The 25,551-nt window shown below is 58.7% G+C and overlaps 1 protein-coding gene across 3 annotated transcripts; it reads right to left on the bottom strand.

Annotated features, from left to right (window-relative positions):
• Positions 1 to 1,208: 1,208 nt before the first annotated feature.
• Positions 1,209 to 25,256, bottom strand: RAB3IL1 (RAB3A interacting protein like 1). Of its 3 annotated transcripts, none has more exons than XM_047775548.1 (11): positions 25,167 to 25,256; positions 9,316 to 9,550; positions 8,458 to 8,553; positions 8,285 to 8,362; positions 7,396 to 7,614; positions 6,138 to 6,266; positions 5,892 to 6,004; positions 5,591 to 5,614; positions 4,472 to 4,571; positions 2,928 to 2,994; positions 1,209 to 2,280 (listed from the first exon to the last, which is right to left on the bottom strand). In XM_047775548.1, exons 1-11 carry the CDS (start codon positions 25,181 to 25,183, stop codon positions 2,198 to 2,200), a joined length of 1,161 nt encoding a protein of 386 aa, XP_047631504.1. In that variant the 5' UTR covers positions 25,184 to 25,256; the 3' UTR covers positions 1,209 to 2,197. The 3 variants fall into 3 exon arrangements, with proteins under 3 accessions (XP_047631504.1, XP_047631503.1, XP_047631505.1); XM_047775547.1 differs by lacking the exon at positions 25,167 to 25,256 and adding an exon at positions 23,772 to 23,967; XM_047775549.1 differs by lacking the exon at positions 25,167 to 25,256 and adding an exon at positions 21,032 to 21,108.
• Between the last annotated feature and the right edge of the window lie 295 nt (positions 25,257 to 25,551).

Raw genomic sequence — 25,551 nt, 5'->3', positions numbered from 1 at the left:
ACAGTCCAGAAGCCCAAGGCAGGGACAGGCAGCCCAGGGCCCAGACCTTAATCCTCCTTCGTCCCCCAGCTGACTCAGGATTGAGCCAGAATAGGACAGAAAGAGACTGGTGTGCAGGAGAGGACAGAGGTGACAGCATCCATCGCCTCCTTTGCTTTACTTTCTCCATCTGACACCCTGAATATGTCACCTGTGCATTTTTATTGCCAGTCTCCCCAAGATTCTCAGCTCAAGCAAGGTACCCCCCAGCACCAGGAGCAGTGAGCTGCCCACTGTTTGCAGTATAAATGAATGAATGAATGAACAGGAAGCCTAACCAGTGAACACCCAAGAGAGCTGGGGAGACAGAGGGGATTCAGATCACAGGTGGAGTGCAGAGAGGGGTGGAAAGGAGAATCTGGGATGCGGGAGAGCAAGAAGGAAAAGGCTGGAGAGGTCGATGGGGGGGGGGGACCCTGACACAGTCCTGGCCAGCCCACCACCTGCCTGACCTACTACCTTCTGAGTGGCCCCAAGACCTCCGGTAAATATCGCCTCGAGGTATCGCCAGCCCCAGTAAATGCTGACCTAGAAGCTGCTACATTCCACCCACCGCAAGGAAAGACACCCACCGGCCTGAGCCCGCACCCCTACATGTGGAGAGGGGATTGATCGGGCCCCACCAAACACCCCCCAAGGCTCACTCTGGGTCCTCAGAGGCCCGGGCCACCCCTACCGTCTTCCACCTGTGACTACTGTCCCTTGACCAGGGTGGCGAAATCCGGAGCTACCACAGTCCCTGCCTGTGCTGCTGGCAGACGTCACCGATCAATCCTGCCTTCGTTCCCACATGCGCCAGGCAGCCTTGATGCCTGACTCCGGGCTCCCATGAGACTGGGCAGAGAGACCAGAAGGGGATCTGACCAAGGTCCCCCGTGATGCAGCAGCAGAGCCCCCATCCTCCTGACAGCAGGCCATGCTGCACAAGGAGAGGAAGCTGGCTCCCCGCCCCCCGCCGCCCCACGCCCCCGGCCCAATAACCTACAGCCCCGCGGAAAACTGGGGAGGACTTGGGTGGTGCTCCCTACCGCAATCCCTCCAGGATTTGGGTTTAATCCCAAGCACGAGGGCGAGCAAGGAAAGGATTTCGTTTCATTCCTTCAGATGCCCAAGCCTTGGCTGGAGCCCCAGGGCGCAGGAGTGAAGGCGTCGCGTGGCTGCCCAGCCTCTACCAACAAAGCCGTCCTTTATTAAATAGAGATCGTGTTACATTCCATTCAGAGGAGGAAATCGGCCGTGGTGAGGGATGTGTCCAGGTTGGACCCGGGTCCCGAGCAGACTGAGGGGTGTGGAGGGGCCCAGGTCCTGCCCGCCACGCCCCAGTCCTGCGTGCAGGGCTGGGGGAGCTCGGCCCCCGGTTGTCTGAATGGCTGTCTACAGCTGCAAACAGGCCTGGGCATCCCGAGGCCCGTCTGGGTTTTACTCTGGGAGAAAAGTGCCCCTGATCCTTCCAGCGGTGGTGGGGGCAGGGTTCCCTGCAGCATAAGGCTCAGCTGGTGGGGCGGAGGAGGTCAAGAGAGAGGGCTGGGACCCTGATACATCTTAAGAACGTTTGGGGGCCTTTCTCAGGCAGATACAGGATGGAATGGAAAACAGCCGGGGAGGCCATGCCAGCCCCTCCTGGCTCTGCTGCCCCGTGGGCACCTGGGACAGCCACACGCTCTCTGGGTCTTTCAGATGGAAAAGCCACCTGGGAATGGGCTGAAGTATGGCCACCAGGGGGAGCTGGTACCCAGGGCTTGGAAACTGGCCGGGGTGAGGGGGGGCGGGGTGGAGGGGGTACCCTGGAGATCCAGCCAATGAGGCACCGGCAGGCAGCAGCTCCAGGGACCCACCCGCAAGGGGGTGCTGACTGCCCTAAGGGTCCCCTTCCAAGGGCTGAGCCCCTTTGCACGGCTCCAAGCCCTTTGGTCTTTGGTGCTTTCTTAAAAGTCTCCTGGTGGCTGGTAGTGCCACGAGGGAAGAGAGAAGGTCACCTTTCGAGGTCTTGTCCTGGGCTGGACGTTTGGTGCCGGCTCAGGGCTGCATCCAAGGCCTGGCCATTTGTCCCTCTGTTCAGCTTCTGGCTCAGGGCCGGCTCCAGGACCCCATCTGTTTGTCTGTCCTGGCGCGGGCGTTGGCTTCAGCTCAGAGCCCCCCTCCAGGCCTGGGCCGGGCCCTAGGCCTCCTGGGGGAAGAAACCGAGCTTGGCCAGCGACATCTCCTTCCGCAGCCTCGTGATCTCCCAGAACATGGGCTCCGCTGCAGGCAGAGAGGATGGACAGCTCAGTGACCATTCAGGGTCACTTCAAGCAGATGGCCTGGCCCCTCCCCCAGCTTTGGGTAGGGCAGCTAGCTGGGCACTCTAGGGCTCCCCAGTCCCCCAGGACAGATGACCTCAGCGAGTGGCTGGACCTCTTTGAGGTTCCACTGAGGCCTTGCAAACTGCTGAGGGCTGAACACCTGGAAGGGTTGGAGGTTGACAGTCACCTCCACAGCCTGTCACGGACATGCATGTACACAGTGCCACACACTTGACAGGCTGCAAATCCTCTCCCACCCCATCTCCCTGGGCTCTTCAATGACCCTGATCAGAGGGGGCAGGGCACAGCGGTCAGTCCAGGGCCCTCAGGGCCCATTCCATGGCCTGGCATAATGGGGACAGAAGGACAGTGGGTGGACAGAGGCCACTCTGAGAGGCGGGGGAGATTTACAGGATAGGCCCCGTCAGGTCAGGTCTTGAATGCCAGAAACAAGAACGCTGGCTCCACGGGCCCCCAGGCTGAGGTTTCTGAGCAGGAAAAAGTAACCGGGTCCAGGTATGGGCGGCCAAGCCCGGGGGTTGGCCCCGCCCCGCCCCGCCCCCCCCCCGCGCGCCCCCCCCCCGATGGCCACCAGGGGGCGCTCACCGTCCTGGCGCACCAGGCCTTGCTGGATGTAGCGGATATAGGTGAAGAAGTTGCACACGGCTGTGATCTGCGGACAGAGAAGGCAGAGTGTGACCTCGGCTCTCCACTCCCCGCCTAAAAAGAGGTCAGGGCAGATGGGAGAGTAGCCCAGGAAGCCCCGCGTCCCATCTAAGTCTGATAACGCTGGGCTCTAAAGTTATATTAATAGCAGCAATATTACTACTCCTAAATGAAGCATCAACTATAAGTTTTACAAAATCCTTTCCTTACCCCCAGGTTACATTAAAAAAAGAAAAAAAAAAAAGCTAGGAGTTCCCATCGTGGTGCAATGGAAACGAATCTAACTAGGAACCATGAGGTTGTGGGTTCGATCCCTGGCCTCGCACAGTGGGTTAAGGATCCGGTGTTGCTGTGGCTGTGGTGTAGGCCAGCAGCTGTAGCTCCGATTCGACCCCTAGCCTGGGACCCTCCATATGCCACGGGGGTGGCCCTAAGAAAAAAATGAAAAGGTAGTGCTAACTAAGCATATAATAATTAAGTACATGTATCAGATGAGGCAGACATGCCTAATCATTCCCATTCTACACGTGGGGAGAATAGAGGCTCCAAGAACGACCTGACAACTGCAGGAGGTCATGGAGCTAATAAGCAGCAGAGTTGGAAAGTGAAATCCGGCAGAGTGCCTGGAATCCACACTCCCCCAAAGGGCCGGCTTGCTCTGGATGCTGGAGGCCAGGCCAGCCAGGACTCATCAGGTGTCACTCGTAATGCCAGGAAAGATGAGGGGATCAGAAGCTACTCTTCTGGCTGTCCTGAACCCTCATGCCTGAAGTCCCCAGCCTGGCCTGAGGCCTGCTCTGCGCCAGGTCCTTTGCAGGGCACTGAGGATACCAGTGCTTTGGTGCTCTGCCCAAGCCTCTTCCCCAGGCTGGGGCCGCATCTCCCCATGGCAGAGTGTTGGCAGCTAATGGCTCATAGGTGCCCACCTGCACCCCCTCCCCCTGCAGACCTCAGCCAACGACTGACTGGCCTCTGGGGTATAGAACCCCTCTTGCCTCAGGTTGGGGTTCCCCTGAACGCTAGTGTCACTCCCTTGATTAGGTTACATCAAACAACAGAGGTGATGGCTGTCACTCCTGTGATTACTTTTCAGCAAGCAAGAAAGTGGCTACCTCAGTCCTTCAACCGCAAGGAACCAACTTCTGCCAATAGGCACGTGAGCTCCGAGGCAGACTCTGATCTCCAGAAAGGATGCAGCCCCTGACACCCTGACAGCAGCCCGGGAGACTCTGAGCAGAGGACCCATCTGAGTTATGCCAAGACTCCCGACCCAGGGAGATGGGAGATAAAGGGTGCCACTTATAATTTGTTATACCTCAATAGTGATCAGATGAATACACCTGGCTGGGCTGTGGCCCAGGTCACTCTCTGCCCCTCTCTGGGCCTGCCTCTCTATAGATCGAGGCTGTGCTCTCAGGCCTGGGGCCCAGAGTCCCAGGCCAGCAGCCCTAGGAACCCGGTAACACTGCTACTAGATGACTCACCCTGGCCCGGGAGGATGGCGAGATGTAGTAGTGGCTCTCGGAGTCCCCAAGCCGGATTCGGTGGCGACAGGCACAGACCAGCCCACTCAGGGCACATGTACTAGGGGAAAGCAGAGGGGGCTGTAGGGGCTGGCTGGGAAGATGCAGGGAAGATGCAGCAGCCAGAAGGAGGCTGGGGTGGGGGGGCAAAGAGACCTCACCGTGGGGGCTGGCATCCTCTCCCCTGGTCCCAGCTTCCCCAAAACCCTGGAGCCAGGCCAAGGAGGAGGAAGTCCCAGAAGTCCCTGGGAGAGGCCTTTAAGCCAAGCTGGATCCCATTCTAAACCTTTCACTTCACTCATGTTGGATAGGAGCTTGGCCAACCCCATGCCAGGTGTACCAAAGCTCCACCCTCTATAGCCCCTAAATATGGACCCTCTCAGACCAGGTCCCCCCTTCCCCCATCTAAGCAGGAGTCTCTACCCTTCTTCTCCATGTTATAGCCAAGGGCTCCTCCAAAAACTCACATCTAGCCCATTATCTTTCCATGCTGCTTTCCTACTGCCCAGGAAATAGTTACGGAGATTCCCAAATAAAATAAGGTTAAATAGGGCTCCTTGGCTGCAGGACTTATCAGAGCCTTTGCTGCCTCTAGGTTCACTGTGACTCCCTGATTCGACCAGGGGACCCTCTTTTCAGGGAATATTTATTTATCAATGATTTGCGAAGTGCCACCCTAGTGGGTTAAAGCCCAAACCGCATTCGAGGCCCTTTACACACACTGGCCCCAAAACACCCTCTGTGGCCTGAGCCCCAACTCTGTGCCCACCCACACCACCGCTCTGCTCACCCATCCAGCAGTGTTTCCATTAAGACTGCTTGTCATACTTTCACTCATTCATTTGCCTCTGCCTGAAAGGCCCTTCCCTGCTTGGCAAACTTCTACTCATCCTTCAAAACCCGGCTCAAATGTCCCCTTGTGACAAGGCTCCCTCCTTGGGGCCACAAGCCCTAGTCCCTACCCTTGCTCCATGCAGGCAGGTTTGCTCTGCCTCTATCCCTGCTCAGTGCCAGCAGCAGAAGCAGAAAGAGGACAAGATGCCAGCGCCAGAGGTGGAACCAATAACTGACATCACTTACGTGTCAATCGGGGCCCGGAACCCACTGTGGGAGAGAGGAGTGGGAGAAGGATGTAAGTCAGGCCAGCCAGGAGCAGGGAGACCCCTGCTGCACGACTAACGGCAGCAGTTTCTGCCCAGGATGCCTCCTTGCCCTGCATGGGGGCAGCCACTGTCCCTCTCTGGTCAAGGGCCTCTCCCACCCTCGGGTCCCACTCCAGGACCCAGCAGGCAGGCCTGAGGTTCACTGCTCCCCAGCCACCCCCTTGGCGGAACCCAAGGCTTTCCCAGGGGGCAGGAAGGGTGCAGGGCGCTAAGCTTACTTGGCTCGGCCACACTCGACAGCGGCCACCTTCACCGCGGGCAGTGTCTGCGAAGCCACGGGCTCGATGGTGAGCGTGTTGTCCTCCACAGCAGCCCGGACCAGGGCCGAGAGCTGCGGCAGAGCAGGACGGCGGGTGAGGAGGTGAGGGGCTGGCCTCCGGCTAAGGGGCTGAGGGGCTGGGACCCCCCCCCTCCTTGCCTCCCCCGTCCCCTCCGACCTTCTGGCCACCCTCTGTCCTTCTCACCTCCTGCATGGTGAAGTCCAAGCAGGGGCCCACGTCCTCCCGGTATACCCGTTCCAGGAACGGGCAGGTCTTGTCCAGGGTGGGTGATTCCCTCCAAGCCTGGAACTCTGCAAACAGGGTGGCGTCCACCTGGGGAGAGGGTGAGCCGGGCAGAGAGGTCAGGGTGCTGGGGGCCAGCATGGCAGAGACAGGCAGAGAGCCCAAGGAGTGGGGAGCCAGGGAGGCTGCGGGGCAGGCCCCAGCAGGCCAGCAGGCCTGTCCCCTGTGGCCATGCAGGGAGAGTCACGTCCCAAAAAGGAACTTTCTCTTCCCTTTGCACCAGAGAATTTAGAACTCAAAAAGTTTCACTTCTGGGTGCGTTTTTCAGTTTCTTGGCTCTAGAGATGACAGACGTGGGCCCCGGGGCCTCCTCCTGAAGCCCCCTCACTGCCTCCTTGAGGACAGGGAGTTGAAGAGTGACACTGGAGGGACCCACAGATGCACGCAGGGACCCACAGGTACACGCAGCGACGGGCACACAGAAGGGAACACACACAGGCCACTCTGGGAGGCGACGCAGTGGCCGCGTGGCCGCCGCGGGGCACATGCAGAGCGAGAGGCTGGGAGGGAGCGGAGGGGGCGGCCCCTCTCTGGGGCCATTACCTGTCGGGAAAAGGAGAGAGAGGTAGCAGAGGTGGGGCCCACGGGCAGCTCCCCAGGCGGGAGCTGCCAGGCCGGCTCGTAGGTGAGGTGGACCGCCTTGCTGGGGACCACGCAGAGGAGCAGGGAGAGAAGTGGGGGCAGCCCGGGCTGGGCCGGCAGGGCAGACAGACAGACAGGTGCACAGAGACAGACAGAGGAAGGCGACGTTAGTGTCCCAGTCGGAAGCTTAGAGCTCAGAAGAGACCCAGGAAGCTGAATCCCATCACAGCCCCCATGGGCGCTCACTGGGTGCAGCACCCATGTCTCAGGAGGCCCCGCTCATAGGAGGAGACTGACGTGTCAACAGGGGACTTTTCTTGCTCAAGAACCCATGGCCAAGGGCATCACAGCCCACTGTCCTGCCTGGACCAGGTACCCCATGGACCCTCCTGAGGGCCAATCATCTCATATGACAAGGAACCTGCTCAGTGCTTGTCACAGCTAGAGGACACAGAGGCCTAGGGAGGGTAGGACAGGCTCCTGGTCACACAGCGGGGACCACGCCGGGTCTCCAGCGGGCACTGCTGCCTGGCTGACAGTGGCACTGTCTCCTTTTATAGTTCCCGCTGTCCCTCACCTCTTTGCCCTCCTTGTCGGGGGTGAGGGCGTGTCCTGCAGCCGGGCACACGGCGGGGCAGAGGGCGCTGCTGGTGCTCTTATGGCGCAAGTGACCCTTGCGGGGTCCAGCCTTGGTGGAGCTGAGCAGCTGCGGGTGGAGCTCGCGGTTGGGAGAGGCTGGTGTGGACGTGATGACCAGTGTCTTCAAGGCTGTCACCTCTGCCTGCAACATGTCGATCTGGCCGGGACGAGACAGCCATCAAGGTTAGACCAAGGCTGGTGCTGCCACTGGCTGCCAATGCCAGCTCAGGGCAGCCCGCCCTGCACCTAACCCCACTTGTTACCCTTGGAACAGCCTTTGAGGTGGGGGCTGAGATACCCATTTTGCAGAGAGGGAAACTGAGGCTCGGAGACGAGCCATGGCCTGGATGAGGTCGCCCAGGAAGCCAGGGCGCCCCAGGGAAGCCAGTGGCTGAGGGACCCCCAGAAGCCAGGAACAGTCCAGCCTGCCCATTTTGCAGATGGGCAGATGGGCTCCGAGAGGTAAGGCAACTTGCCAGGCGCACACAGCCAGACTGAGGCTTCTGCTCTGGAAAGGGGGGTATGGCAAGGAGGAAAAGAAATTACAAGGGTCACAGGACCCTTCTGGCCCCAGAAAGTCCCCCAAAACGTCTCTATGGTGCAGGAAAGACACAACCGGAGTTCTAAGGAGCTGGGCTCCCACCCCTGAGGTCATCTCAGATACCTCTGCCCCTAGCTTCTGGCCTCGATCTGCCCATCTGCTGCCCCCCCCCCGCCCCCCCCCCCCCCATGCACTCCAGGCCATGCAAGGGTCTGATTGGGTAGCAAAGGCCAGCGCTTGAGGGGTCGGGACTGGGACTGGAGGTCAGGGCTGGCCAGGGCCTCACCTTGCCTCGCGCCTCCTTCAGCTGCTTCTCTGAAGCCGCCTGCTTCATGTTGGCTTCTCGCACCATCTTGTGGGCTTCCTGGGCAAAGAGTGGGCTCTTCGTGAGTGGGGAGGGGGGAGGGGCCCACGGACGCCCCGCAGCCCCGTTTCCCAGCCTGCTCTCGGCCCCTGCACCTCGAATAAGCTGGCCGTCAGCTCCTCCAGCTCCTGCTCCAGCTGCTCCCGCACCTTGGACAGCCGCTCACACTCCTCGTCCTTCAGCTTCAGCTCCTGGGGGGCCCAAGGGAGGGGCCCATCAGCCTCCTGGGGACCCACAGCCCTGGCGCTGGGAGAACCAGGCCCACCTGAGCAGGTGCTGTTCTTGGGTCATCTTATGGGGGCCTCAGGGCCCAGCTTGCTTCCTCTGCGACCCTACAGTTTTAGGGTGCATTTTCCTTGGGCTCATAGCATGAGGTTGAACCCCAGCTGTCAGTCTGTTAGAACTCGGGTTTCAGAAATGTCAAGTTTTTTGTTTTTGTGGGGTTTTATGTGGTTTTTTTTTTGTCTTTTGTCTTTTTAGGGCCACATGGCATATGGAGGTTCCCAGGCTAGAGGTCTAATTGGAGCTGCAGCTGCCGGCCTACACCACAGCCGCAGCAACACCAGATCCTTAACCCACTAAGCAAGGCCAGGGATTGAACCCGCAACGTCACGGTTTCTCGTCGGATTGTTTCCACTGTGCCATGATGGGAACTCTGGGGTTTTCTGGTCTTGCTCATAGCATGCCGTAAGTTCCTGGACCAGTGATCGAACCTATGCCACAGCAGTGACAATGCCGGATCCTAAGCCACCAGGAAACTCCAAGACTTCTAAAAGTCACTTAAAAGCACAAGGACTGTCTCTCTTTTGTTTGTGCTGCCCTCATGCCCAGCAGAGGCCTGGCATGCAGATGGCCTTGACAAGTGTGTGACATCTCTGGGCTTTGCGTGAGAGCCCTCGGCTCCCCAGGCAGGCCCCTGTCCCCATCCCCCATGCCCCACCGTCCGAGCCCACCTTCTGGGCTTTGTGCAGCTCCTCTCTGAGGAACTCTGAGCCCTTCTCGCGGATCTCCATGGAAGAGCTGCGTAGGCGCGACACGTCCAGCTGGGTGGCCGCAGGGCCCTCCTCGCCTTGGGCCTCCTCCCCTGCAGGGGTCTCCGCTAGGCCTCCCGGGGACTCCCTGTGGCTCTTCCAGGGGACCGGGACAGCTTCAATGGGTGGCCGGTGGCCCTCGTCCGGGTGGGATTGGCTGCCAGGCAAAGAGTAGATACAGGGTGGAGTCCTGAGGCCTGGAGAGCTGAGCCCAGGGACCAGCCCTGGGCAATGCACCTGCCATTCCAGGCCTCAGTCTCCCCATCTGTAAAATGGGCTATCACCGAGGTTGTCCCAGGGCAGAACGACCAAGCACAGGGTCTCCTGGGAGCACAGACAGGACGTGTTCATCTTTATCAGCCACCCTCCAGGACCACAGTAGGTGCTCAGCACACAGCAGGTATAGGTGTTTGCCCAGAAGATACTGTAAACGCATCAGGGCTGAGCGCCTGCTTCCCCGTCTCTAAAATGGGGACAATCCCAATGGCTCCACCTCGGAACAAAATAAAGAAAAACAAAACTAAACAAAACGAGAAAAGGAAAAAAAAAAAAGAAAAAACAGGGAATTCCCATTGTGGTGCAGTGGAAATAAATCCGACTAGGAACCATGAGGTTCTGGGTTCAATCCCTGGCCTCACTTAGTGGGTTAAGGACCCAGCATTGCCCTGAGCTATGGTGTAGGTCGCAGATCTGGTGTGGCTGTGGCTGTGGTGTAGGCTGGCAGCAACAGCTCCGATTTGACCCCTAGCCTGGGAACCTCCTTATGCCACGGGTGCGGCCCTGAAAAGCAAAAAAATTAAAATAATCCATGGCTCGACCTCAAGGGTCACTGCACAGATCAGAGGTGTGCAGAAAACCTTGGCAGACCTCATAGCTTGTTTTTTTTTTTTTTTTTTTTTTGTCTTTTGTCTTTTTAGGGCCGCACTGGCAGCATATGGAGGTTCCCGGGCTAGGGGTCTAGTCAGAGCTACAGCTGCTGGCCTATGCCAGAGCCACAGCAACACCAGATCTCAGCCGGGTCTGTAACCTACACCACAGCTCATGGCCACGCTGGATCCTTAACCCACTGAGTGAGGCAAGGGATCGAACCTGCAACCTCATGGTTCCTAGTCGGATTCGTTAACCACCGCGCCATGAAGAGAATTCCCCCTTGTTGCTTCTTAATGCAAATTGTATGCAAATTCATGCCATTCAGGGTGGACCAGAGAGGAAGGACTCGGCCAGGGCAGCCAGGGCAACCAGGGCAGGCAGGAAGATTCTGCAAGCGGCCTGGGAAAGGCCGCCCCACTTCCTGCCCTCTGGACTGAGTGGCAGGGCGGTCCCAGCTCTCCGCTGGTCTGCCTTGTGACCTCAAACACCCACTTTGGGCCTCAGGCCTCTCCTCTCCCTGAAGTTGAAGACCCTAGAGATAGAGCGTGGGGTGGGGGTCACGAGCCTCGGCTCTCCCCACCCCCGCCTGACTCCACCCCCCCACCCCCCACTCCGCTCCCAGGACCCTGAAGAGGGAGGGAAGGAGAGGGCTGGGCAGTGGTGTTTGTGCCAAGACAGCACCTCTGGACTTGCGCACTCAGCAAAAGTTGGCGGCTCCTGAGCCAGCAGCTTCTGAGCTGCAGTGGCTGGGCTGAGAGTGGGGGGCTGGGCTGCCTAGAGCTGTGGGGCAGGGGAACAGAGGGGGCTCAGAGGGGCCCGCACAGGCGGGAGGAAAGATGAGGCCAGAGGGGTCAGGAAATTCAGGATTGCAGAGGGGACATGTGTACGACAAGGCTGGGGGCTGTCTTGTCCCTCTTCCCTGTGCTCTGGACCCTGGGACAGTCACTGAGCAGCCCCCTGAGCCTCAGGGTCCCCTTTGGTTAAGACAAAAGGCACCCCGGGACCCCAGCCATGGGCCCACTGCCAACCCGCCTCATGGCCCTGCCCGACTGCTGGGTCCTGCCTCGCTTTGGGGCTTTGATGAATAAAGTGGGAGCACACACCCATCACTCTGTCAACAGCGTTTAGACCAGACAGGGACCTTTCTTTCCCTTTTTTTTTAAGGGCCACACCTGCAACATGTGGAGGGTCCCAGGCTAGGGGTAGAATTGAGCCACAGCTGCCAGCCCATATCACAGCCACAGCCACGCCAGATCTGAACCGCATCTGCGACCTACACCGAAACTCATGGCAGTGCCAGATCCTTAACCCACTGAGCCAGGCCAGGGATCCAACCCATGGCCTCATGGATCCTAGTTGGGTTTGTGACCGTTGAGCTGCAATGGGAACCCCCAGAATTTTATATAAGATAACATGGGACGGACACCCGTGTGTCCCCTGGATGCCATCGCCTCAGGCCCGTAAGCCTCAGGGACTCCCTCGCCAACAAGACCCCCCCGAACAAAGTAACTTTCATAGGCCGCAGGTTTGTCCCTAAAAAAGACAAACAAACAAAACAAAACAAACTCTCGACAAGAGTTCCTTTGTGGCGCAGTAGGTTAAGGATCCAGCATTGAAGCGGCTCAGGTTGCTACTGTGGCACGGGTTCAGTCCCTGACCTAGGAACTTCCACATGCTGGGCGAGGCCAAAAAAATCAAAGATCAAAAATCAAACTCTCAACAGCATCCTTGGTATGGTCCCCATCCTACAGATGAGGGATGGAATCTCAGAGAGGTGATGGGACTTGCCCAGGGTCACACAGCTAGTTGGTGGTGGCCGGGTCTTCAGCCCAGGCCCAAAGTAGAATCTGCCTCGGGGTCAAGGGCTGCTGGACCTAGGGGCACCCATGAGGCTCCTCCTTGGCTGTGCTAGGGACATGTGCCCCAATTCCAGCCCAAACTGGCTTCTCCGCCTCTGCCCAGGCCCAGAAACTGCCACCCAGAGAGGGAGGGCCAGGGCTGCAGGAGCTGTGGCTGAGAGCACAGCCACGTGGGCAGGGCCGGGTCCATGCCAGGCTCCCACCTGCGATCCACATGTGGCCCCTGGGAAGGTCACCGAAATTTTCTCAATCTGCTTCTGCACTTGTACCTGGGGGTACAGCCCTAAGAATCAAAAAGTTGGAGTTCCCGTCCTGGCACAGCGGAAACGAATCCAACTAGGAACCATGAGGTTGGGAGTTTGATCCCTGGCCTTGCTCAGTGGGTTAAGGATCCGTTGTTGCTGTGAGCTGTGGTGTAGGTCGCAGATGTGGCTCGGATCCCAAGTTGCTGTGGCTGTAGGCCGAAGACTACAGCTCCGATTCGACCCCTAGCCTGGGCCAAATAGGCCACGGGTGTGGCCCTAAAAAGGACAAAAAAAAAGAATCAAGAAGTCGCTGGATAAGGAGTAGGGTAAAGAGGGGCTATCCACAGCCACCCTCACCACGCCTGCCCAGGCTGTGTCCTGCAACTGGAATGGGGGGCCCACGGGAGAGCCTAGAGGCCTAGCCCCATTTTTTTTTTTTTTTTAAGGGTCGCACCCATGGCAAATGAAGTTCCCAGGCCAGGGGTTGCATGGGAGCTGCAGCCGCTGGCCTACACCAAGCCACAGCCTCGCCAGATCTGAGCCTCATCTGCAACCTACACCACAGCCCACGACAACACCAGATCCTTAACCCACTGAGCGAGGGACCCAACCCAAGTCCTCCTGGATACTAGTCAGGTTCATTACCGCTGAACCACAAAGGGAACTCTTTTTTTTTTTTTTTTTTTTAAGGCAGCCCCACCTCCTCAGTTGAGAGGGAGTCCATGGTCACTCAAGCTTGGTGGGGACCCCACCTCGGTGCCACCCACTACAATAGAATGAGTAAGAACGGTGGCCAAGGGCAGGCAGGGGGAGACTCAGAGACACAGCACAGGGCACAGGGCGGTATCCCAGGTCTCAGACATCTAGCTCCACAGCAGGGACCACCCGGGTGTTGCCTGGTGGGGATTGGGGGGCATAAGACTGCCGGCCACAGCGAAAGGCCACAGCAAAAGGCTAACTCTCCTGCCAGTCCCAGGGGCAGGGCTGGGGGTGTGGCCAGACAGCCCCCCATCACTTCCCCAGCAGCCTCTCACTTTAGCCCACTGCTGCGGCGATGGGACCCTATTGTGCAGCCAGAGGAAATGGTGGTCCAGGGTGGCCCCACAGTCTCCGATACCCTCCCCCCGATGCCAGTGGAAAAGCCCAAGGAGCAAATCCTCAGGGCAGAAAGCATGCAAACAGCAGGACCACCCCGTGGTCACCAGGGGGCCCAGTGCCTGGGCCAGGGGAGCAGGCGCCAGAGGGAAAGGAGGTTCCACCATGCACAGGGAGGGAAGCTGGTATCTGCGGACCCTCCCCAGAGGCCAGCTCCTGTGACTCAATGTTCAGATGAAAGAGGGTCCCCAGGGCCCTCGGGCCGCCCAAGGCAAAAGCGGTTCTTTTCCACACGTTAGGCTTCCAGACCAGCACGCCTGTGGCGGTGAGGACTCAGTCCTTGGCAAGCACGGGTTACCACTCACGTTCAGCTCTGCCTCTCTCCCCACCCAGTCCAGGTCCGCGGCCCCCTGTGCAAAACTTTCCGTCCCCAATTCCCTGCAGAAACAGAGTTCGGTGTCCAGGACACCCTGTAGGAGCCACTGGGAAGGGGTTTACTCCAAGGGCAGGAGATGGAAAGAGACAAGGTCAGAGGTCAATGGGAACCGCCAACATGCCCCATCCTGAAGCCAGCTCCACTGCCTAGAGCCCAGGGCAGTTCATACAGGAAGGGCCCTGCTGGGTCACTTCCCCAGGAAATGCACAAGGTGGGGGGAGGCAGGAACCGCAATCCTGGCTCCCCAGGCCTGCCTAGGAAGGCCAGCAGGGCTTTTCTCCCCATCCACAAAAACTGGCAAATGAGGGAGTTCCTGTTGTGGCTCGGTGGGTTAAGAACCTGACACAGAATCCCTGAGGATTCAGGTTCAATCTCAGATTTAAAAAGACTATTTCCGGGGAGTTCCCGTCGTGGCGCAGTGGTTAACAAATCCAACTAGGAACCGTAAGGTTTCGTGTTCGATCCCTGCCCTTGCTCAGTGGGTTAACGATATGGCGTTGCCGTGAGCTGTGGTGTAGGTTGCAGACGCGGCTCGGATCCTGCGTTGCTGTGGCTCTGGTGTAGGCTGGCGGCTACAGTTCCAATTAGACCCCTAGCCTGGGAACCTCCCATATGCTGCGGGAGCAGCCCAAGAAATGGCAAAAAGACAAAATAATAATAATAATAATAAAATTTAAAAATAAAAAGGCTATTTCTGGAGCTTCCGTCATGGCTCAGTGGAAGCGAATTTGACTTGTATCCATGAGGATGCAGGTTCGATCCCTGGCCTCGCTCAGTGGGTTAAGGATCCACGGTTGCCGTGAGCTGTGGTGTAGGTCGCAGACGCAGCTCGGATCCCACATTGCTGTAGCTGTGGTGTAGACCAGCAGCTATAGCTTCAATTTGACCCCTGGCCTGGAAAATGGAAACTTCCAGATGCCTCGAATGCAACCCTAAAAAGAAAAAAAAAAAAAAAAAAAAGACAAAATGAGGGCCAACCCTGGATTCTATGGTCCCCAGTCACCCAGTAACCCCCAGCAGGGCCCAGGTAGGGTCCCAAATACCTCTTCCCAGCCCTGGCCCACCCCACTTCCCACGGGGTCCTTCTGCCCTCAAACCCCCTCCCCTCCAGCCCACCACAGCCCAGGTCACTCTTTGACTTAAAGATCCCCCCTCCCCTCTGCGCACAGGCACAATGGGTTCGCTAAGCAAGCAGGGGAGGACCCAGCAAGTCAACACTGAAAACCAGGGAAAGGAGAGGGCTGGGGGCTCACACTGGACCCTCACCCTCAGCCTGGAGCCACCAAGCCCAAGCGCCGGGACTGCCGCAGCTGGTCGAGTCTGCAGGAACCCCGCCCGACCCAGAGCCTGGCTCCAGAATAGCCTCAGCACAGGGGCCCAGTTCAGCATTGCTCAGGGATTCCTGGGCAGACCAGCAAGCCCTGAGGACACTGAGGCTGACGGCCAAGTGACTCTGGTCCCGGGGCCAAGGGGGTCCCAGGAAAGGTTTCATACATTGGCTCCCCGACCAACCCGCAAGCCCAGCCAGGCTCGGCCTACAGAGAATGGCCACGTCTTCGGCTCCACACCCACCAACACATCATTGATTCCCAAGCTCCGCTCACATCCCCGCCAGCCCACTGTTCCACAAACTCCACGGATGTCACGATGGACAGACAGGGAGATCCTCTGCCAGCCCAGTTTTTTTGGTTGTTTTTTGTTTGTTTGTTTTTTGTTTTTAGGGCCTCACCCACAGCACATGGAAGTTCCTAGGTTAGGGGCTGAATTGGAGCTGCAGCTGCCAGCCTAACACCACAGCTCACAGCAATGCCTGATCTTTAACCCACTGAGCGAGGCCAGGGATCAAACCCACATCCTCATGGATACTAGTCAGGTTCTTAACCTGCTGAGCCACACTGGACACCCCCCCCCCCAGCCCAGTTTTGTTTGTTTGGCTTGGTTTGGTTTTGGCCATGCCTGCAGCATAGGGAAGTTCTAAAACCGGGGATCAAACCCGTGCCATAGCAGTGACAGCTATAGCGATGACAACCCTGGGTCTTTCATCTGCTGAGACACCAAGGACTGACCTCCCAGCCCGGTCGGTATGAGGTACCCGAGGCTCAGAGAGGGATGGCAACCTGGCTGGAACACACAGCAGGGGAAGTGGGGGGGGGGGACTGAACCAGAGGCCAGGCACTAATGTGTCATGTGAACCGTCACCCAGAGAAGTCAGGCCCGGAGGAGAGGGGATGAATGGTGGTTTCAGAGAAGTGAAGCAGGATGCAGATGGGGTTTGAGGAAGTTTGAGACAGTGCCCGAGTGGTGGCGGGGGTGGTGGGGTTCCAGGCAAGGTGGCCGTTCTAGCCAGGCAGGCTCTGGGCTAGGAAGGGACACGCGGAGGGAACGCACGCAGAGGGAACACACGGGGACAAAAGATGTGTGTGTGTGGGGGGGCGATTATGGGAGGACCAGGGACTGGAGTGGGAGAGACAGAATATAAGTTGTTATGATTAAATAGAATATAATATATTAAATATAATTAAAAACCAAGGGAAGTTCCCGTTGTGGCACAGCGGAAACAAATCCGACTAGCAACCGTGAAGTTCCAGGTTCGATCCCTGGACTCGCTCAGTAGGTTAAGGATTGGCATTGCTGTAGCTGTGGTGTAGGGCAGTAACTGTAGCTCCAATTTGACCCCTAGGCAGGGAACCTCCATATGCCTTGGGTGTGGCCCTAAAAAGCAAAAAAAAAAAAAAGAGAGAAGAAAAGAAAAAAAGGAGTTCCCATTGTGGCACAGTGGAAACGAATCTGACTAGGAACCGGGAAGTTTCGGGTTCGATCCCTGGCCTTGCTCAGTGGTTTAAGGATCTGGCGTTGCCATGAGCTGTGGTATAGGTCACAGATGGGGCTCAGATCTGGTGTTGCTGTAGCTCTGGTGTAGGCCGGCGGCTACAGCTCCGATTCGACCCCTAGCCTGGGAACCTCCATATGCTGCGTGTGCGGCCCTAAAAAGCAAAAAAACAAACAAAAAAACCCCCCAAGGACTGTAAGAACAGTGGTGCCCATGACAGGAATGAGGAACTGAGAGGGGGGTCTTTCAGGGACAGGAAGGCAGGAAGCTGAGGCATTTGGGAAGTGGTGGCTGAGGCAGGAGGCGCCAGCCCCAAGGGAGCAGCTGCGGCCTGGATGAGGGGAAGGACAGAGAGCCAGCCTGGAGACCTGAACAGAAGGGGCGGAGGGGAGGGTTCCAGAAGAATGGGACAATGGTGTCATACATGGCAAGAGAAGAATGCCAGGGACCCCAGGGGTAGGAGAGGGAGGGCCTGGACCACTCCAGGAAGGGGGAAGCAGGTGTGCGCAGGAGGGCAGCAGCCGTGCCTGGTAGAACGTGGGACAGGATGGGAAGGAGGGCAGGAGCAGCTTCGAGGATGCTAGGCAGCGAGGTCAGAGGATGCTAGGCAGCGAGGTCAGAACACCTGAGGCAGGTGGACCGGCCCAAGCCTCTCCCTGTCATAGCCCCAGGCCTGCCAGCCCAGCCCAGCTCTGATGAGAGAATCCAGCCCTGTGTCCATGTGTCCACTGGGAGCCTGCACAAGGGCTGAGGGGATGGAGGGCTCCCTCCTCTACTGGGGCAGAGCAGGGCACACTGCACATGCCTCGCGTCTGCCTGTTTAGTCCTAGAAGAATTTTTTTTTTTTTTTTTGGTCTTTTTAGGGCTGCACTTGCAGCTTATGGACGTTCCCAGGCGAGGCTAGTGGTCGAATCGGAGCTGCAGCTGTCAGCCTACACCACAGTCACAGCAACGCGGGATCTGAGCTGTGTCTGTGACCTACACCACAGCTCAGGGCAATGCCGGATCCTTCACCCACTGAGCGAGGCCAGGATCCAACCCGCACCCTCATGGATGCTAGCTGGGTTCTTAACCTGCTCAGCCACAATGGAAGATTCAGACACCCCAAGACCTCAAACATCCCACACATACCCAGTGAGCACCTGTCACGTGCCAGACACCCCACCCGTCCTGACTCACCCAATCTGCACAGGTTCGGGCAGGAACATCATTGAGCCCCCGACCTCACAGTCTAATTCATTTTGCTTCCCCCCTCCTCTACCCTTTTGGGCACAAATCTTGTGCCGATGTCGGGACGGTCTAGGTCAAGCTGGACTCTCATGAGAATCTGAGCCCACAGACAGATGTGCTGCTTAAGGAACAGCAGGAGCGCTATCTCCGCCCTTCAAGGTGGAGGGGAAGGTAGTTAAATCGTGGAGGGCTTCCAAGCGGAGGAGGTGACAGTGAAAGTTGCACAACTCCTTTCCCCTGCTCTCTGATCCTGGATCCCCTAGGCCAGATTGCAGACGCCGCTTCAGAGCCTGTAGTTCACTGTCACTTAGACCTCACAGATCCAAGCCCCTTAGGGGTAGCCAAGGCCCAAGAGCAGTTGGTGACTTTCTCCAGATCACACAGCCCATCTGGAAGCCCTGGAGCTGCCCCGCATCCTGCCTGCAGCAAAGATACAGCTCCCCATCCCTGGGAGGTCAGGGTGGTCTCTCATTCCCCCACAATCCATCCATCAAGCCTGTCCCTCCCTGAAGACAGGTATGGTCAGTCCCATCCGTCAGAAGAGAAAACTGAGACAGAGAGACAGAGAGGTTACACCAATGTCACGTGGCTACTTCGTGGCAGAAAACTAGCCAAGAACCCAAACTCTGGCCTTTGCTGTCTAAGTCTCGAGTGCCCAGCACTGTGTTAGCAGCAGAAGTACCCAAGTCACCGTCTTTGTCCCATCACCTTGGAGCTGGCTTGGCACCCAAGACTATGGAACATGGGACCCGGTGGGAGATGGGGAGGAGAGCAGCCTGGTTTGGGGGGAGCCCCCTCTAGGTCCTGATTTCAGGGCCCACACTCAAGAGTCCCAAGGAAGAGCGTCCACCCAAGTGCCTGCAGGGTCCTGCCACTGCCACCCACCCCAGGGGAGCAACCCTGGGTCCAGGGCCAAGAAGGTGAACTGGCACCACGACCTGGGCCATTAACAGAGCAAGCACCCAAGAGACATCGCTCAGTTGTCTTCCAGATGAGGAAAGCAAGCCCCAGAGACATCCAAGGCTTAGCCAGGGTCACCCCCCCACCCCTCCTGGTCTAGGAGCCAGGATCCCAAGTATGCACTTGCCCAGAGCTGTCACAGCAGCTGTCAGTTACCTGGGCAAGTGTGACCCAAACAGCGTCCCTCCCAGATGCCACTGGGGTCTGGGTGCGCGCCTAGGACACCAGGCCCCAGTGGGTGCTGGCAGCTTGGCCCCTGATCCTTCAATCCCTGCCTCCAACAGCCAAGTGAGGGGTCCCTGAAAAGGCAGTGCTCAAGGTAACCCCCACACTCTGCCTCTCATTCCACGGATGTCCGGCTTCTCATTCTGCCCCTTGTGCTTTCCATCTGCATTTATGGAGCACCTACTGTGTGCGCTGCACCTAGTGAAGCCCTGCAGAATCCAATGAAGTCACAGTGAGGATCAAGTGGGGGTCGGCTTGGCAGCCGGGTCCATCCAGAAGGACCTCTCTGATCCTGTCCTTAAAGCAAGTATCTAGGAGTTCCCGTCGTGGCGCAGCGAAAACAAATCCCACTAGGAACCATGAGGTTGCGGGTTCAATCCCTGGCCTCGCTCAGTGGGTTAAGGATCCGGTGTTGCCGTGAGCTCTGGTATAGGTCGAAGACGCAGCTCGGATCTGGTGTAGGCTGGCAGCTGTAGCTCCGATTAGACCCCCAGCCTGGAAACCTCCATATGTCGCAGGTGCGGCCCTAAAAAGCAAGAAAATAAAAATAAAAATAAAGTGCGTATCTATCTACCGGCAGCTCCCAGACCTGTCTGTCCGGCTCTGGTCTGGACCACTCCCACCACGCAATCTGGCACATTTTACCTAGAGGCCCAGAGAAGTGAGGCCGTATTCTCAAGATCACACAGCAACTCGGTGGCCGGGTTTTGCCCGGGTGCTCCCAACACCAGGAGTCACAAGCTTCCTGCGCAAGCTCCTCAGACACAGTTAACCCCAGACGGGATGGCCCTAACCTCCCCAGGTGTCACGCACCCACTTCAACCACCTTCTCCCTACACTCACTCCCCTTGCCCCAGGGCGGTGATTCCAAGAGGATCCAAGCTCTGCTTAACTCTCTCCCTTCACACCTCGCCCCTACCGGGAGAGCCCATTCCCTCAGCAAGCAGCCCCTGCTGGGGTGGGGTGGATCCCCCATCCCTCCCCTAGCGTCTCAGCTCAAGCTTCGCTAGGTGCCAAGAAGGAAAGTGGATCCAGCCTGCTGCAGAACTGCAGCGAGCCAGCCTCCCCACTGGGGCTTCTCTCATTCCCCCAGCTGGGGCTGGGAGGAGCCCAGTCCTGGGACCACCCATCTGGCCCAGTTCTTAAAGGAATACAATTCACCCCCACTCTGGCCACTTCTCCAGGACCTGGTTTTTCCAGTGTTTACCCTACTCGACTCCAGAAGACCATATAGCCTTTCTGCACATTACAGGGAAAGGGTCCCTCCCACACCTGGTCCGCCAGGGACTGGGACGGCCCCCTGAGAATGAATAGCTACGGGTCCTGGAGCCACTAGCCCAGGGCCCAGAGTCTGCACTGACTGGCCCCCCTCCAGGCTGCGGGGAGCTCCCACCCCACATCTGTGAACCCAGCAGGCTCCAGGAGCCCTCAATCGAAGTTCTCCAACTTGCAAGCGAATCGGGCAGAAACCCAGCGCCCCTCCCCCCTTCCCCAAAGGCACTGCTCTTCAAGGGTTCACCCAGTCTCGGGGTGGGGGTGTGTGGGGGGGTCCCTCCTCTAAGTGAATGAATATCCCAGACTTTGGCTTGCACGCCTCTCCCCGCCCCCTCAACCTCACTTGGGCTCCGGACGAGCGAGGAGTTGGCGCTGTCACCTCCGGACGGTCTGCAGTCCACCTTTTACACTCGCTGCCCCCAGAGAGACCCCCGAGCCCTCGGAGTGTCCTTCCAGCCCCAGGTGCGAATCAGTTCGTCAGTCTTCCCGCTAGAACGCAGGCAGGGATGGGGGCGCAGAGGCCCTCCTGGTGGGGGTACACACCCGGCAGGGAACCCCCCACCCCGCCACCGTCCCACCCCCGGAGGCAACCGCAGACCCGGCGCCAACCTACCCGCTCCACATCCCGGCGCCTCGGGGCTCCCGGGCGTCGGTCCCCCGCGCTGCCGCCGCCACCGCCGCCACCGCCGCCGCCGCGATCTCTCCTCGCCGTCCCCGCCCGCAGCCGACTCCGCCCCGGGCCCGCCGGGCTGCCCCGCCGCCTGTCAGTCCGGCCCGCTCCCTGCCGGTCTGTGCGGCCCTGGCTTGCGCCCCGGTCCCGGGTCCGGCAGCGACCCTGCCCTCGGCGGGTCACGTGGCCGAGGGGTGGCCCGAGGACACGTGCCCGGCCCCGCCCCTCCGGCGGCCGACGCGGAGCTCGCGCGCGCTCCCGGCCCAGCCGGCTCCAGGCCGCCCGCCCGGGACGGTGCGGCGGCCCGCGTGGGGGAGGAGCCGGTCCCCATCCTGCCGCGACCCGCGCGACGCTCTGATGCTCCAGCTCCCTTCCAGGCACCCGCCCGCCCAGCGCAACTCAGCGCAGCACCCTCCCAGGGCCACCCCTGCTCAAGAACCCACAATGGCTCCAGGCTCTCAGCTTCCTGATTCGTCGCGGACTGTCACTGAAGGCCGGCAGACACCCTCCCACCCCCTGACCCGGCCCTCTGGCCATCACTCCTTCCCTGGGCTCCCTGCTCTGCGCCAGTCTCTGCGCCACATCCTTCCCTGTGAGAAGGGGGGCTGACCCCCAAACAAGTGTTCTCTCTCCTCCTGGGAGCTTATCCTGAGAGAGGCTCCACCTTTGGCCCAAGTCTCCAACCCCAGCCTTCCTTCCCCACCGTACCCCGCCAAACCAGGGCCTCCCCTCTTGCTCTGAGCAGACACCCCGCATCCCTGATCTGGGACATGCACCCTCCTGCCCCAACACACACACACACACACACACACACACACACACACACACACACAGCCCTGTCAAGTCCCACAACTTCTGCCAAATCACTCCCTGAATGGTCTTCTGTGTCCTTCAGCCGTTCTGTCCCTCTGTCACCTATCCTGAGCCCTGATCATTAGGGTCAATTTCAACCTGGGAATGCTCCAGTGAGAGCATAATCCCACTTCTCTCCTGCCAGGGACCAGGGCTTCCACCGTCCGGGTCCAGAGGAAGCCTGGGAGGCTGGGAGGAGGTACTTCCTTCCTTTCCAGATGCTGCTAGAACTCAGGGCACTCCCTACCCTCAGACTCAGGCTTGAGGTTGGGGTCTTCGTTTCAGGGCACATATTTCATTCAGGCATGCATTCAGCTACCCCTTCTGAGCGCACAATCTGGGGGCCCTATAGGCTGGCGAGCCAAAGGAAACTGCATAGACAGAGGCTCTGTCCTCCTGGGGCTCCAGCATGGTGGGGAGATGTGGCTGGGGGACTTACTCAAGGACCTCAACTTCCAGGGCCACTGCTTGCCCAGGGCACACGCTGCTATGTGAATGGGGACTGTTCAAAATAGAGACCAGTGCTCCTTTCCTAGGTGGGCACGGCTCACGCTAAGCCACGGGGCTTGGTGAGCAGAGGGCAAGCCAGATTTGATGCCTTGCTCACATGCATGCTGCCTTGGCTGGCGCCTTGTGCAGTGAACAACCTGGGCAGCCCTCCGTGAGGGCCTGTTCATTCTGCCCAGACCTCCAAACCTCCCATGCCCTTTCACTCTGCAGGGCAATCATTTCCACAACTGTGGTTTCTCAAGGGCAGGGACCAGCTCTTCCTTGGAGCTGAGTTTCTCCACCCACCACAGTGCTGCCCAGGGTCTGGCCCAGAGAAGTTGTCATTATACGTTTGTTGACGAATCTGTCACCAAATAAGTCTTGAGCAACTGCGGTCTTCCTGGACCTTGCTCACTATTTAGGGGACTGTGGAACGGATGACACAAAAGCAGCTCGGGACAGGACGCTTACCCTCCAAGTCTTCACAAGCCCAGGCAGGCGATAAGACCTGGTCCAAGTCGTGGTAACCCCGACTGGTGAGAGATAAGGAGCGGAGGGAGTGTCAGCCCTGGAGGGCTGGTGGCCTGGGGAGGCCCTTGAGCAAGGCTTCGAAGGACAAGTGTGGGGTCACTGTCACCACCCCAGTGACTAGCCTGAAATACCCCATGATCTCAGCATCTGCTTCCTGTGGACTCCCAAGGCCTCACTAGCTCCTCTCAGAGCCCCGTGAGCTCTGTTTCTGAGATGAAAAGGATGGGCTCCCGAGAGGTTAAGGAATCTGCCCAATGTCGCACAGCCAAGGATGCTGAAGCTGAGACTCCTCACACCTGTTTTCTGAAACATCAGACAGCCCAGAAACCAGAGGGCTCTCCGGAAACAGGAGCTACGTACTGTCAGGCAATAAGGGGAGACTACAAGGTGCCTGGCCTCCAGATGGGGAGGGAAAAATAAAATGTGTGCCCTCTGCCTCCCAACCAACCACTCTTCTCCCCAACCCCACCCCCCACCCCCACCCCCGCACCTTGCAGCTCCTACACCCAGCCTGGCAGCCTGGGCCACAGACCCATCCAGGAGACTGCCTGCTTGGATGACTCCTGATTCTGAACTTCAGTTCCCTGTGTGACCCGGGATGAGTGCCTTGCCCTCTCTGAGCCTCAGATGCTACATGCCTCTAAGTTGGGCAGGACAGCCAGGGCCACTCCTGGTGCTGGCCTTGGAGGAGGCTCGTGACACCCCTCCTAGCCAGTCCTCTCTGGAGCCCGGCTTCTCACCCTTCCCCCAGTGCCCCTGCAGAGTTGGCAAGGCTCCCACTGCCACCCTGTTTCCCAGGTCCCTAGCTCACCTGTCTGTGTCCCAGAGCTGCTCTCCCAAGTTCCCCTCAAGTGCAGGGCCCAGACCTGATGGAGCGTAGCGGACAGTCCCTGAGCTCATTGCCAAGAACACAGGGCACTTTCCTCGGGCAGGGCACTCGGCATACTCCTTAGCCGGGTCCATGGCTGGAGGGCCGGACCGAGGGTCCCTCTGGAGACAGCCAGGCGGGGAAGTGGCAGGAGCCTTCTCTCCACCCCCTGGCTGAGACTCGCACTAACCTTTGCTATCTCTGAGGAGCAGCGGCCTGGGAGGGAGGCGCCTCCCAGACAGGCCTCTATCTCCTTCAACCAAGTAATTATTAACTCCGGTGGCTCAGCGGGCAGCAGAGATGCTGAGGCCCTCCTTCCTGGGCTCTGAGCCAGGGAAGGTGAGATAGACACCACGAGGGGAAGTGAGACACGTCCTCCACTTGCCCAAGGCCCCCAGCTTTTACCAGGCCCACGGACGGGGCTGCCTGTCCCCCTCCGGCCCAGGTCAGCCAGCTGGAAAAAGCCTGTCCAGCCCTGGCCCCTGTCACTGGCTGACTATGTGGCCTCGGGCAGGGCCTCCCTGTGGTCCTTGGCCTCAATATCCCCTTAAGGCTTTTAACCACCAACAAAAAGGGACCAGTCAGGAGTTTCCTGGTGGCTCAGCAGGTTAAGGATTTGGAATTGTCATTGCTAAGGGGCAGGTTTGACCCCTGGCCTGGGAACTTCTGCATGCAGCGGGTGAGGCCTCAGGGGAAAAAAAAAAGAGAGAGAGAGAGAGACCAGCTGGTGTATCAGACTCCACGGACCTGGAGTTAGACAGGCTGGATCTGACCCCACTCCCAAACCGTGAGCCTTTGGGCATGTTAACCTCTCTGGGCCTCCGTTTCCCCAACTGTAAAATGAAATCTCACCCTCTAAGGCACATCAGGCCAGCTGCTGACGCCCAGACATGCCCTCCATCCCTCCCCTTTCTCTTTCCTCACACTGCCCCCTCTCTGCAGCCTCCCCCTCCCTCTGAGAACATTCATGCCGCCTCCTCCAGGAAGCCCTCCCCCAGGGACCGCTTCTTCCTCTGCATGCACTGGGCTGGCGACAGACACATGGTCCATCTCGGGTCATGAAGGTCACTGTCACGACAATGACAGTCCCCATGGCACCATCAGACCTGAGTGACCTGTGGGCCAGGGCTGCCCCCCACTCATCACCCCATCGTCGGTGCCTGGCCCAGCGGGCCTCAATACAATGCACCCAAGGGGTGGTTTGAATGCTCCACTCTATCTCCTTTGGCCTGAATTCCAATCAAGTTCAGCCCTTCCCTGGCTTTGGGACCTTGGGCAAGTCACTTAACCTCTCCAGGCCTCAGTCCCCACCACTGTACCATGGGACCGATCTGGTACCATTCGGGAGGTGGCATCCATGGCAGACACCGCGCTTCCTGTCCCCTTCTCCCTGGCCTTCTCTCTTCTTTCCTGTCCGCCTCTGAGTTCCCGCTGGGAGAAGCTGCCAGTTCCTGACCAGGCGTCACACCCCGCCAGCCCTGCGGATAACAATATCTCCCACTCAGGCTTTGGGCTTCGAAGCTCTCAGCCTAATGCAAACCAGATGCTGGTCTCTTTCCTGGCAGTGAATTTTCCATGGCCTGCTCCCACCCTCTTCCTGTTTTTGCTCCTCACTGATCCCTCTGCTAAATCCTCCTGGTGCCTCTACCTTCCTCTGCAGGGCAACCTCTGGGCCCACCTGGAAACCATTTATGAAAAACAGGATGTGTGTGTGGGGGGGTGG

Source organism: Phacochoerus africanus, chromosome 4, assembly GCF_016906955.1.
Source record: "Phacochoerus africanus isolate WHEZ1 chromosome 4, ROS_Pafr_v1, whole genome shotgun sequence".
NCBI lineage: Eukaryota > Metazoa > Chordata > Mammalia > Artiodactyla > Suidae > Phacochoerus > Phacochoerus africanus.
Note: the sequence above shows the minus strand (reverse complement) of the source record. Positions and strands in the feature narration are given on the sequence as shown.

Excerpts from the sequence above, each read along its gene's own strand:
- RAB3IL1 (XM_047775547.1), bottom strand. The coding sequence starts at position 23,923 with ATGGACCCGGCTAAGGAGTATGCCGAGTGCCCTGCCCGAGGAAAGTGC. Across the intron at positions 5,615-5,891 it reads GTCGAGTGTGGCCGAGCCAA|TGGGTTCCGGGCCCCGATTG; the intron begins GTAAGCTTAGCG and ends TCTCTCCCACAG. Across the intron at positions 4,572-5,590 it reads TTCCGGGCCCCGATTGACAC|TACATGTGCCCTGAGTGGGC; the intron begins GTAAGTGATGTC and ends GCTTTCCCCTAG.